Source organism: Myotis davidii, unplaced genomic scaffold, assembly GCF_000327345.1.
Source record: "Myotis davidii unplaced genomic scaffold, ASM32734v1 scaffold3270, whole genome shotgun sequence".
Taxonomy (NCBI): domain Eukaryota; kingdom Metazoa; phylum Chordata; class Mammalia; order Chiroptera; family Vespertilionidae; genus Myotis; species Myotis davidii.
The window spans coordinates 174802-188037 of NW_006281915.1; the positions used below are offsets into that span (position 1 = coordinate 174802).

The 13236-nt window shown below is 40.4% G+C and overlaps 1 protein-coding gene and 1 pseudogene across 1 annotated transcript in view; both read right to left on the minus strand.

Annotated features, from left to right (window-relative positions):
* Positions 1 to 2539: 2539 nt before the first annotated feature.
* LOC107182363 lies at positions 2540 to 2709 on the minus strand (annotated as a pseudogene).
* A 5076-nt stretch (positions 2710 to 7785) lies between these two features.
* LOC102771943 (poly [ADP-ribose] polymerase 15) overlaps positions 7786 to 13236 on the minus strand; it is a 17973-nt gene continuing 12522 nt past the window's right edge. The window contains 3 exon segments of the mRNA XM_015560969.1: positions 7786 to 8488; positions 8801 to 8975; positions 11725 to 11858. Of these exon segments, the coding sequence (XP_015416455.1) occupies positions 8199 to 8488; positions 8801 to 8975; positions 11725 to 11858 (599 nt within the window). The 3' untranslated portion in view covers positions 7786 to 8198.

The window sequence follows — 13236 nt, forward strand, 5'->3', positions numbered from 1 at the left end:
GGTTCAGCCTCCCCAATTACCTGAGAAGGACACTCTTGGTGCACCCCCTTGTGGTCTTTGTGCACAGTCTTGTTGTAGTTAAGCCTTGATTGTTGTAGTTAACACTGGGAGGGAATGACCTCCAGGCCAATTGGCTGTGAGAATCAGCTGTGTCTGCAGAGGGAGAACTTCTGTGCTGGAGACACCCCACCGGGGGAAGACTTGCTTCAGTGGGGCTTTGGTGCTCACTGAGTCTGCCCCTTGAGTGTGTCCTTTATGGATCAGAGGAGCTGCAATCTGGATGGTCCCACTCTGACCACTGGGCACACTGGCTCCTGGATCTCTAAGGAGGTGCTAATCTAGCCTCTGCCTGAGGCTATCCAGCAGGAGCCAGCTTTGACACAATGCAAGTTGCCCTGGGGCCTTGGCCAGCTACAGTTTGTTAGGTAATTATCAGATTGCAAAGGGCCAGGCCTTTCATATGCATGGCTTGGACAGGGTTAGGTCGCAGGGGATCAACAGGGTGGAGTGAGCAGTTATGGCTTCTCTCAGTCCTGCCCTTAGAGGCCCTGCTTCTCAGTGTCCCGGCAATCACTGCAAGCACCCCGAGAGAAAGCTGCCCTTGAGTTCTGACCAATGCCTGACAGTCCAGTTTCTCCTGTATGAGTCTGGGTCCCCAGAGACTCACCCGGAACTGGAGCTCAGAGCTTGAGACCCCTTCCTGATTGAAAAAGATAACCGCCAGCCCTCTCCACATGCACCTTTGTACCTCTGTATTTTACTTCCTCACTGCACCTTCTCTGAGTCTCGGTATGCTTTTCTCTTTCCTTCCAGTTGTAGAATTTCCACTCAGCCAGCCTTCCTGTGGTTCTGGATGATGTCCATTTTGACTTTTAGTTGTATTTTTGAAGTGGTTGTGCGAGGCAGCAATCTCCAGTGTTTACCTATGTAGCCATGTTTGTTTCCAACGGTCTTAGATATTTTTTGAAAGTCTCCTCAAACAAGGGCTCAGCATTTGGCATCGACCAGATCAACCCCTATTCAAATGTCACTCTACCTTTGTTTTCTATTTTTTATTTTAGTTTTTACTTTCTGAAAGTTCCTCAATTTTATCTTCTTTTTTTCCATTTCTATTATACTTCTTAACTTCAATCCCCCTTGTTTTCTTCTTAATTGTTCCTTTCTTATAGAATTTTCTTTCCAATAGTAGTTTTTATTTAACTTTTATGTTTTGAGTTAGAAGCTTTCCTTGAATGTCTGATACACTTTGGTTGTCTGTTCTCAGAAGTCTAAGCAGCATTTGGGAAGCTCTGAGCTAGTGAATAGGGCTTATTTACTTTTTCCCTGTAGGTGCTTCAGTGGTCTGTATTGGGGAACCTCTATTGTCAGTATCTTTAAGTAAAATTTCCTCTTGATCTGGACAGGTCCATAGTCACAATTTCCAGCCTCTTGTTTGGAGAGTAAACGTCTGCTACTATTTGGGGAGCAAAATGGGAAAGGGAGCATTGGGAAGGATCATCTCAGGATTTAGGATTTAGTATACATTTGGCCACTGACTCTCCTCTTTTTGCTACAGCACCCAGGATCTCGCCTGTGCCTGGTACCTGCTTAGAGAGCCTCTATTTTACCTTCTACGGAAAATAGCCTCCAGAGTTCCACTGGGGTAGGTGAGGGGTTGTCCTGAACAAGGAGGGTGAGGAGAGTATCTAGGGGTTTAAATGTTCTTAAATGGTTTTCTTTCTATCATTTTAGCACCTGCCCTTCCTCTCTGCTTAACTGTTAGCTTCAGAGGCATGCATGTTGTCAGTTCCTGAGCTTTTTGTGGGTCAAGCAGGTTGGTTCTTGGCTTTCTTCCCACTTTCTAGCTTAAGGTTGAGGTATCTGTAGGCATTATCATAGATCCATCTGCTTTCTAGCTTCTAAAATGCGTTTGCTATCATCTCCTATTCTCACTGTTCTTAAAGACTTATGTATTCTTTTAAATTCCTTTCCTAGGATTTGAGGAGGAAGCAAAATTAGTTGCATATGTTCAATCTTAACCCTGAACCGAATTTTAAAAATGTTAATGAAGTCAAATGTATTTATCTTTGCCTCTATCGTTTGTGCTATTTTTATATGTATATAGCAGAGGCCTGATGCATGAAATTCCTGCACTGGGGTGATTCCTTCAGCCCAGCCTGCGCCCCCTCCCAGTCCAGGGCTCTTGCAGTCTGGGACCCCTCACTCCTTACCACCCACCTACAGTTAAGGCGGGAGAGGCTCCTGCCACCACCACTGTGCTTGCCAGCCATGAGCCCAGCTTCTGGCTGAGCAGTGTTCCCACTGTGGGAGCGCACTGACCAGCAAGGGGAAGCTCCTGCATTGAGCGTCTGCCCCCTAGTGGTCAGTGCTCATCATAGTGACTGGTCGTTCCACCAGTTGTCCCGCCATTTGATCGATTTGCATATTAGGGTTTTATTATATAGGATATATTATAAGGGTTGCTGCTGTTTTTATGTACAAAAAGATAGCCTTCTGTCATAAGGTAGATGTCTTGAATGACCCATTCATAGAAATTCACTTAGTCCAACTTAATGAAGGCTATATCCTCACATACTGATGGAAACACTGGCTACACATGTTGAGGCCCTATTTCCAGATCAGACCATGGCGGTTTGAACAGATGTGGTAAGAATGAGAACCATGGCCAAATTTCCTCAGATGGCTCAAATAGAGTTATTGGTGACCCATCTTGCTCTCTCTGTAGCAATGAGACAAAAGTTTTTCTCAATATAATTTTGGTATTATCTTATTTAACACTGGAGAGTAGGAAAGCAGGAATCATTATCTTACTTTTAAAAATGAAGAACCAAGGCTCTGAGAGTTTAAATGACTTGTCCAAGTTTATACAAGTAACACATTAGTTCTTGCGTCTGGACTAAATCCAAGTCTACTAACTCTAGGACAAATCTAAGTGATGCCACCTCTTGATATTCTAAAACTAGTTTTATTTCTTTTTGTTTTTATTTCAAATTTTTTATTGTATTTACATCTTGAATTTTTATTGCCTTTTAGTCTGATTTGCACACCAATCTTTTCCTTATTAATATGTTGGCCTTATATTGATTACTGATAGAAAAATAGTGATGAACTCAAATCCCTTGATTGCCTGGCAGCAAAGAACAATCTTAAGAAAATAACTTCTAGATATTATTTGTTTATGTGGTTTCCTGAATCTCAGGCCTTACCTGTATAATAGTGGTCCTCTGGTCTTTGTATACCGCAATAAGAGAGCATGACAGAAAGATGAACCGAAGGAGAGAGATTTTGTGAAAGTGATACCTGAAGGGCAAGCTGAGGTTTTTCCCCAGGATCGTGTCTCACAAAGCTAAAGAATGAAATCAAAGACCAGAAGATTTAAGCAAAAGCATGGAAAATGTATTGCAAGCATATTCAGACTCTCTGCACAGTAAGGGGGACTAATAATGGGTTGCCACTGAAGCCTTTTAGTCTAGGACAGTGGTCGGCAAACTGCGGCTCAGCAAACCGAGGCTCGTGAGCCACATGCGGCTCTTTGGCCCCTTGAGCATAGCTCTTCCACAAAATACTGGCTCTTCAACAAAATACTGACTTCTGTGCATGGGCCACAGAGTTTCAACCGCACTGTACGGGGTGCGCCTGCACGTGGTATTTTGTGGAAGAACCTCACTCAAGGGGCCAAAGAGCCGCATGTGGCTCACGAGCCACGGTTTGCCGACCACGGGTCTAGGGGCTTATATATATTACAAGCCTACTCTATATCTAACCGTGTGGCCACCTGATTGATTCCCTCAATTGTTCTTGCCCAGCAACGAACCTGGACTTCCCCTATTCCTATGCCTCAGTTCACCTTATTGTTGCAGCCCTTCCCTGGTTTCACATACCTCCAACTCTGAGTCTAAAAACATTGTTATTTCTGCAAGGTTGGTTTCTATGGTTAGGCTTGCTCATTGCTGTGTCTGCCCCTGACAACGTTCCATCTGCCTTTGTTTTCTACTGGCCCCTGCCCTATCTGCCTGCATGTCAAGCTAACTCCTCTCAAAAGTCAAAGTTATTTATTTGATGGGCCTTAGTTATCTATACTAATAAAAGGGTAATACACTAATTAGACCGGGAGACCAAACATCTTCTGGACATCTGACTTCCTTCCGGACAAAGCCACGGTGGTGGGGGCCGAGGCAGAGGCAGTTAGGGGCGATCAGGCTGGCAGGGGAGTGCAGTTGGGGGCGATCAGGCTGGCAGGGGAGTGCAATTGGGGGCCATCAGGCCAGCAGGACAGGGTAGTTGGGGGCCATCAGGCTGGCAGGGGAGCGGTTAGGCAGTGATCAGGCTGGCAGGCAGGCAAGCAGTTAGGAGCCAGCGGGCCAGATTGTGAGAGGGATGTCTGACTGCCAGTTTAGAACCCTGTGGGATGGGGCGTAAACTGTCAATCAGACATCCCCTGAGGGGTCCCGGATTGGAGAGGGTGCAGGCTGGGCTGAGGGACACCCCCCCACCATGCACAAATTTTGTGCACTGGACCTCTAGTAGAATTATAATTTTAGGTAAAAAGGTCAATAGTTAAGTAATAAAGGGCTTCAAAGAAATAAATTACTGTGTTTAAAATGTCTTTCTAAACAAGATAAGGAAAATAAAGTAGGAGATTATTTAATTCTGGTGGCTACAAAAATAATATAAATAATGAGAGAGATGAAGCAAACATCTTTTAACATTGTTATTCACTCTAATTACAAGATTCCCTTCCTATGTTTACTAATAGTTGTGGTGAAAACCAAGATGCATATGAGATAATGGAAAATACAGGGTATCCAAAAAAAACTATATACACACTTTGAATAATTATTCATTCCAATGGGTTAAATCTGAAAAGCAAGAAACATCTCTTGTGCTATCAGCTCATAAGTAAATTTTGGGGGGACATCCTGTATATATTGATCTCTGTTCCTCATTCCTGGCACACAGTTCCTAAAACCCTTGTAATTTCTTAAGTGAAAACAGCATTAGGAGCAACTTTTGTTTTAAAATTTGACCTCAGTTCCTGACACAAAAGTTCTTAAATAACTTGGAATTTCCTGGGTTTGGTAATGTCTTTTGTTCTAATGAGGTGACTAATGGTGAGCTTCTAAATGGGGGATGGTCATCAGGGAGACCAAGTCACAATTAGAAACTAGATATTCGAGGATTTATTCCAGGAAAAAGAGAGAACTGCAACCCAGAACATGCAGCCATGGCAAACTCACCACCACAGATGAAGAGGAAGTTCTTATATGGATGGTAAAAAGAAGGCTGTTGTGATAACTGGAGTTCTTGCTTAGCTTCTTGACTAACATAGGAATGAGAGTTCCCCCTACAGGCCCTCCAGATTCCAATCTGGTTGAGGTCAACTATTAATTTTTTTTAATATAACTTTCAGCCCTGTGCTCTATTCTCCAGAAAGGGAAAAGGGACTGGAATTGACTTAATTATTGATCGTGCCTATGTGATGAAGCCTCCCTAAAAATCCAAAGGTATAGCTCTGGCTGGTGTTGCTCAATGGTTAGATTGTTTATCTGAGCATCAAAGGGTTGCAGGTTTGATCCCTGGCCCCAGCGAGGACATGTGGAGGAGGCACATCAATGTTTCTCTCTCTCCTCTCTCTTCTCTCTCTCTCTCTCTCTCTCCCTCCATCCCTTCCTCCCTCCCTCCTCTGCCCTTCCTTCCACTCTCTCTCTAAAAATCAATATCATGTTGTTATTGTTGTTGTTATTGTTAACCCTCACCCAAAGATATTTTGACTTTTTTACTCAAGACTTCTGTGTTTTACTGCTGAGGTAGGAGTACAGCAAAATAAATTGGGGAGTCCTTGAATAACAGCACCAGAGGAGACAGGAGACAGCAGTTTATATCGTAAGAGTCTACCTTACCTAAGGAAAAGGAGGTCTTTCATACTCCAACCTGGCTCATTAGAATTCTACACTGAGACTGGGAGCCAAGGCCCAGGTAGTTATCTGAGCATTATTTAACATTGTTTTGTTCTCTAGGACTATATTTCTTTCAAGAAATCCAGGGAGTAATGTTAACGAAGGTAGATTATGGTCTTTGCAACTCATATTCCAATCATATATTTATCTAGAGATGTAACTACCCTATTTTGATATGACATATATGTAAAAACAACATTAAAATACAATTAAAATGACATATAAGGTATTTAATGACACATAAAGGGAAAATGATACATATAGTACAGAACTCAATCATTAAGATTGTTTGCAGGAAAATTAATAACATGAGAAAAATACTTGTAATGTTAAATGAAAAATGTAGATACAATATTGTATAATTGGTAATTGATTGAAATGTTATTTTGATTGAATAAAGTGCAATTTTTACTTTCTTGAAGGTGGATAAAGAAACTAGAAAGGAATACGTAAGATACTGGCAGTGGTTTCCTTGAAGTATTGGAATTATGGGTGATGGAGTTTGGTGAAGATTTTTTAAATGCATTTCTGTACTCTTTAAATGTGCATGTGCTTTATTTATGATAACATAAATACTTCTTAAATGTCTGCAACTCTTGAAAAGTAATGTTTCAAGATAAGTATGCTGCTAAATATTTTAAGAATTTACCTCATTCTAATATAAGGGATGAATCTGAAAGGACACCATCTATAAAAGAAATGAGATATGTTCTGTGTCAGTGTAGGTAGGACAGCAGGTAATAGACACAGAAGAATAGATTTCAACTCAGTATAAGCAAGAGTTTTTTGATACTTAGAGCTGTCCTGGAATGGAATACAATAGGTTCTCTCAAGATGCTGCACACTGGAAGTGGTCAAGCAGAGCCAGAGGGCTTTTTGCCTTAGGAGATGGTGAAGGGAGAAAGATGAGGAGACAGTGTCAGTGATGGCAAACCTATGACACGCGTGTCAGAGGTGACACGTGAACTCATTTTTTTGGTTGATTTTTCTTTGTTAAATGGCATTTAGATATATAAAATAAATATCAAAAATATAAATCTTTGTTTTACTATGGTTACAAATATAAAAAAATTTCTATATGTGACATGGCACCAGAGTTAAGTTAGGGTTTTTCAAAATGCTGACACACTGAGCTCAAATGTTTCGCCATCACTGGACTAGATGATCTCTAGTGCCCTTTCTACTGCTAACATTTTATCAATTTGTCATTCATTCACTTATTCATATGACCTCCAAGATGGTCCCCAATCATCCTTGCCTACTGATGGCCATGCCTTGTTTAATACCTCCCACATTGAAGGAGCTGATTCATGGAACCAATAGGATATTGTAGAAAGGAGGGAGTATGACTTCAGAGCCTAGGCCATGAAAGATATGGTGGCTTCCGCCTTCTTTTTCCTGAGTTGCTCACTGTGGAATAAGTCAGCTGCCACGTCATGAGGACACTAAAGCAGCGGGCAGAGAGGCCTATGTGGAGAGGAAATGAGGACTCCTTGCCAACAACCATCAAAAACTTGCCAGCTATTAGAGTGATTCCCCTTGGAAGCAGATCATCCAGCCTCACCAAAGCCTTTAGATGACTGCATCCCAGGCCTTCAACTTCACTGCAACTTCACGACAAACCTAAGCCAGAACAACTCAGTTAAGCCATGCCTGAATTCTTTACCCACAAGGACACTAAGTTTGGCAGTGATTTGTTATGTAGCATTAGATATCAATACAACACATTTTTACCTGATTTGTTTCACAACAAATTTGACATAATACTCTTTGATTCAGTCACTCTATTGCTAATAAGAGTTTCTTAAGGAGGCAAAATCCCGAGCTGCACAATAGCAGCCTATTCATTTAATAGTATGGTTTAGCTCAACACAGTTGGGAGTCTTAACACATTCCAATAAGAACAATGACAACTTGGCTTTAGAATGATTCATCTTATTTCTTTTCCAATAGAAGAAAAAGAAATGTGTTCTTTGTTTCTTATGGATTTGGTGTCTGTAGTTATAGCTATAATTGTGTCATTTATATTTCTCAGCTTCCACCCATCAATATGCTCAGAAGAAAGATATGCTAGAAATTGCAAGAAAGCATTTTAAAAGGCTTTTTTCCAGCATTATAATACCTAGCATGGAGATTTGTTTTATCTGTTTAAACAAACCAAAGGCAAAGACAAAAATTCTATGAATTGTTCTCATAAATAGATGACTAAATCACCTCTAAAGTTTTTTTTAATCCCATGTTTTAACATCTGAAAGTTATAAGATATTCTGGGTAAGCTTGATTATCAAAGAATACCACAAATAACTTTGGATGTTGTATATCATCTGTGACAGAATCAAACAGATCTATGGAATTGTAAGGGTTCTTTGGTGGAGGCGTAACTATTCCTTCACGTCCAAGCGTGTAGACTCCTGTAAGTACTCGTACAACATAAATATGTTTCCTCCCATTGCTGTCTGGTCTGGAGTATTTATCATCAGCAGAATAACTGGCATCAACAGCAAAATAAGTTCCTTTTCCATAGGCTACAGCTGCAGAGAGAAAGACAAAACCCTTCATAAGAACGTAAAATTATCACAGTGTACAGAACCATACCCAAACCTGAAAATTAAATAAAATTTTAATGCAGTTCTTGGTCACCACAGCCACTTTTCATCACTTCTAAAATTCCCTTCATCTGTCCTGGAAAGGTTGCCAGTCTCCTTTTGGGTGAAACAGAATGAGCTCTATGCTGACAATGACAGTATGGCTGCCATCTATGGCTACCCTGCTTGGGTATGAATAGTCAACATTAGAACATCCATTCACCTCATTCTGATCAGTAAGATTACTTGCTTCCTTACCATTCTTCCCAGCATAACTGCGATTAAAGCCGTGCTGATTGACGTGTGGCACAGAGTGTGCATCTGTCCCATGGAAGAGGATTTTCTCATTCTCTATGTGGCCATTTTTGATGTCCATGTGTTTTTTCTTTACCTGGTAGCTCTGCCAGAGAAATTCATTCTGTATCTTCTCAATCTACAAATGACAAAGAGCAAAACATTTGAATAGGACCATAAAGCTCAATGTAGTGTTTGCTGTAGCCTTTAAGCAATATAGAGAAGGAGGATAAGGAGAAGAAAATGCAAATAACAGCAAATTCAAAGTGGGTACTGACAAAAGAGAAAAATTCTGAGATGTTCTAAACTGAAATTACAGTGGGCTGGAGCGTGGAAGACCAAACAGCTAACAAGATTGCTCTCGTTCCTGAGTATATGTTGGACTGTGAATTCACTTCTAGGTGGCCATTGCTGAGATTATCTAAAGGAGAGAATAGCCAGGCACCACCAAACCCCAGGAGCCTCAGCTTCTTGTTTACACATTAACTTTCCAGATTGTTGGCCACCACGAATCTGGATGAGCAGACACTCTGTCTGACCAACTCTGCACCTATCCCAGAACTAGCCTGGCTTCATCTTTCCTCACAATTGATGCAAAATGCTCGCTGACTCCAGGAGGGCTAGTCTGCTATCTTTTCCAACTGGCACTGCTGCAGGAGGTTTAGACTTCACACCTCAGGACCTGGTCATTTTTCTTGGTAGCAATGACCCAAAAAAAAACCTTTCTTTTCAAAAGACTTTCAGCTGTGGAAGTTACAAATTTTGTTTAACAGTAGCTATTTTTAGAAAAGGGGTAGCCTAAAAGCATCTGTATGTTATAATACTGCTTATTATTGGTATCTATTTTACATAAAAGAACTTAAAATTTATATTAAAATGTTTACCTGAAATTCCTAGAAATTTATTGACATCAAACTCCTACTCAAAAATTTGTAATCATTTAATAATTATTTCCATAATTCCTTCTGATCTCCCAATCATATTCTTTCTTCATTGCTCCAATTATGGTCACAAATCACCTCATAACTGCCTAATTTAATGACTATTTCTTTCCAGAGATATCAACAGCATTTTAAACCATGAGCCATCCTCTCCTTAGAACTTTGTCCTTTAACTTTTTTTCAGGAAATCATTCTCTATTGGTTCTCATTCCTTCTAAAAAATGAATTTAGTTCACTAATCATCTATTGAACATCTAGTATGAATCAAGCACTGTGTTGGGTCTCTGCCCTTAGAACACTTTCAGTCTAGAGGGAGAGAAAGACAAGAAAACAAATCATCACCCCTCACTGTGAGAAGGGATGGATTAGGAGAACATACACAGAGTAGGAAAGCATCAGAAAGAGATCCAGATAATCTACGTCTCGGGGGAGAGTAGGAAATCTGAGCAAATGGTGTTCTGGAAAGAAAGACAGAAGAAGGATCGAAGAAGAAGGGAGTGGACAACTGTAACAGATATTGAGGGGAAGCCAAGTGATAAAGGCAGAGGGCAAGTTATTCTGCTGAGTGTGATGGAAGCCTCATGATGAAGATTTAGAATAGGAAATGCATGAGGGGGTTGACTGGAGGAAGCAAGGGAGGATTCCAGGTACCTGAAGGGTCCAGCTAAGGTTGGAGATCATGAATTAGTAATGATTTTACTTAGCAGCAGCAGGAGAGAAGGTAGGTTATAGAATTAATCTAAAGTTGGTGTTTTTCAAAATGGGTCTGATAGAAGGACAAGAGCCAAGAATGTTGCAGAAATTGGGTAAACAAATTAAAGCGAGGTTCCAGTACTCTCAACAGCTTTGAACATAATGAAGCATCTCCTCCTTTAAATATGTCCCTTCCACAATCTCTCTTTTCTGGTTCTTCTTTCTCAGGAATTTTTACTCATTCCTTCCATAGGTATTGTGTCCCACAATATACTAAGTACGGGAATGCAGAGATGAGTAGGAGGTGATTCCTACCTTACAAAGTCCGCAGTCAAACAGGGGACTCAGGCAGGTGCAAAGTTACCAAAGCACAATTTCATAAGTGCTCTAATGTAGGTAAGTACACAGTTTTATGGAAGAACCAGCTAGATTTTAAATTACTAGACTGTCACACCCTGCTCTGATACCTATAGTATGATAAGGACCTTCTAATAAACTCCTACACTTTACTGGCTACTATTTTTATGCAGCATAGTGAATGGACAATGTAGAATCTCTGAACATCTATTCCACTTCATCCCCATTATGGAGCAACTTCTGGTTTGGGTGGAGTTGGCCCTCCTTATAGTTCTAGAATGGAGCCCAATTGGGTTAAATAAATCTCATGATGAGTTCCAATAGCCCAGGTCTAAGGCAATCAGTATATAGTAACTTCCCCAACCCGGACTGGTTGGAGTGGTCCACTCAACACCAAGACTGGTACTCTTATCTGTTAATTGTGGGACTGAGCACAGTGTCTCTTCTGAAGAATATGAATGGAGGAAGCCGAGACTCTCTGGTTGCCACCAGCAGCCATCCTATAATCACGAAGGGACTCCTGCCTTCAAACGAGGCTGACACTGTGAACAGCAAATCCAGAGAAACTGGATCCAAAGCATCATCGAACCACTGGATCAAACTGCTCCAATCACTGTCCTACTTCTGGACTTTCCATTAATTGTCAATACATTTCTTCTTTCTAATCAGTTTCAGTGGGTTTTTGAATTGTAAGTGAAAGTATCCCAACACATATATGTAACTTTTGGGAGTCTCCTTTGTTATTGCGAATGCATGAATCATGAGATTTGTAGTCTATGGAACTTGCATGAGTCCAATTAAAACATAAGGTATAAAAGAAGAGTCTTATATAAAAAGATAGTTTTCATGTTAGTTCTTCAATATTTAAAAGAAGTCATTTTTTAAATGCAATATTACCTTCTCTATTCTGTAGGAAAGACAAGTCTGAGAGAATTTGTTCTTCACAGTGTCATATTCTGACTGTCCAGGTTGTAGCTGGATCATACAAAACAGCTGCTGATTCATGTCAGACCGGTATTCAGGAATATTATCTGGAAATTTAGCATTTGGTGAAACATGACATTCATCTCTGAAAACCTAGGCATTTTTAATGCTCTTTCTTCTCATTCTTCTAATCCTAGTCTTTGGGGTGGGAGGAAGCTACACACTCTACTATCCTAAATTTGATAAACACAGATGAAGTGAACAGTTCTGACACTAATATGACATAGGTAAATTAATGATTTAGCAAAAATATTTAGATAAACTTAGATTCACGATAGCTTGAAATGATAATTTTCCCAGAAATTTCTATGGAATTAATGCCACAAGAAGCTAATATATAAACATGAAAGCTAATTTATTGGTTTTTTCACTTTTATCAGTTCTATTTAGTGTGGTTCTTTATTATTTTTCTTTTGCAACATGATTATCCTGCTAAAGATATTTAAAACACATTGTTCTGTATCCCATCTTCCTTGCTAAGTAAACACCACCTAAAGAAAGTAACAGAAGTGCTTAGTGAATGCTTTCACATAAAGTGGTGATGCTCAAAGTTTCCATTTGCTTTCCAATAGCTTCCAGAAACTTTAAACACACTGAGCTACACAGACATCAGCGTCCTGAGTTGGTATGACTAGTAGAAATATGGACAGATTGCATTAGAGAACAAAATGCCACAGTTCCACAGATTAAAACCAAAGGATTTCTCCTTAAAAACAAAGCCACAATTTACCCATTTTTAGTGAAAGATATGCCAGGCCTGGGAGAGGGATCTAGGGCACTCCCATGCTGTTTTCCAAGTCCATTCAGGGAATTAAATCCTAGTGACAAAGTGAAGCATCTCACCCTAATCTGGGAGGTCTTTTCAAATTCCATTTTCAAAGAGTTTTTCTGGAAAAGTTTCCCCATGGTAGGGTGTGTAGTTTCTGCAAATTCAGTTCTTTTCTTTCCCCCTTCCAGATCTTTTGGCCTAATCATTTCTAGTCCTAAGAGCTAGAGTCCTCTTGGACCTGTTCTTTATTTTTCTGAATGCAGCAGGCAAGATGGAAAGAAAGGGGAGTGTTTCTTTGGGCACTCCCTTCCTTTCACGCCAAGAGCTTACAGAGTAGAAAACTACCAGCACTTGGAGTCAGAAGACCTGATAAGCCTCAACCTGTGACCAGCCATGTAAATCTTCATTTTCTCATCTGTAAACTGGAGATAATAAGATCTGTTCTCTCTACCACCCCATGACATTGTTACAAGTTTAAAATAAAGTCAGAGGCATTAAAGCACTTTAGGAGATGCCAAGTCCTTTATAAACAAACACATGGTTATTGTACTTAAAAAATGATCACTCGATCTTTTCTACAGCCCAGTGCTTCATAAAAAAACAACATCTGAACCACCTTTCTTTCAGAGTACTGGGCACTTTGTTGAGCTCTTTCC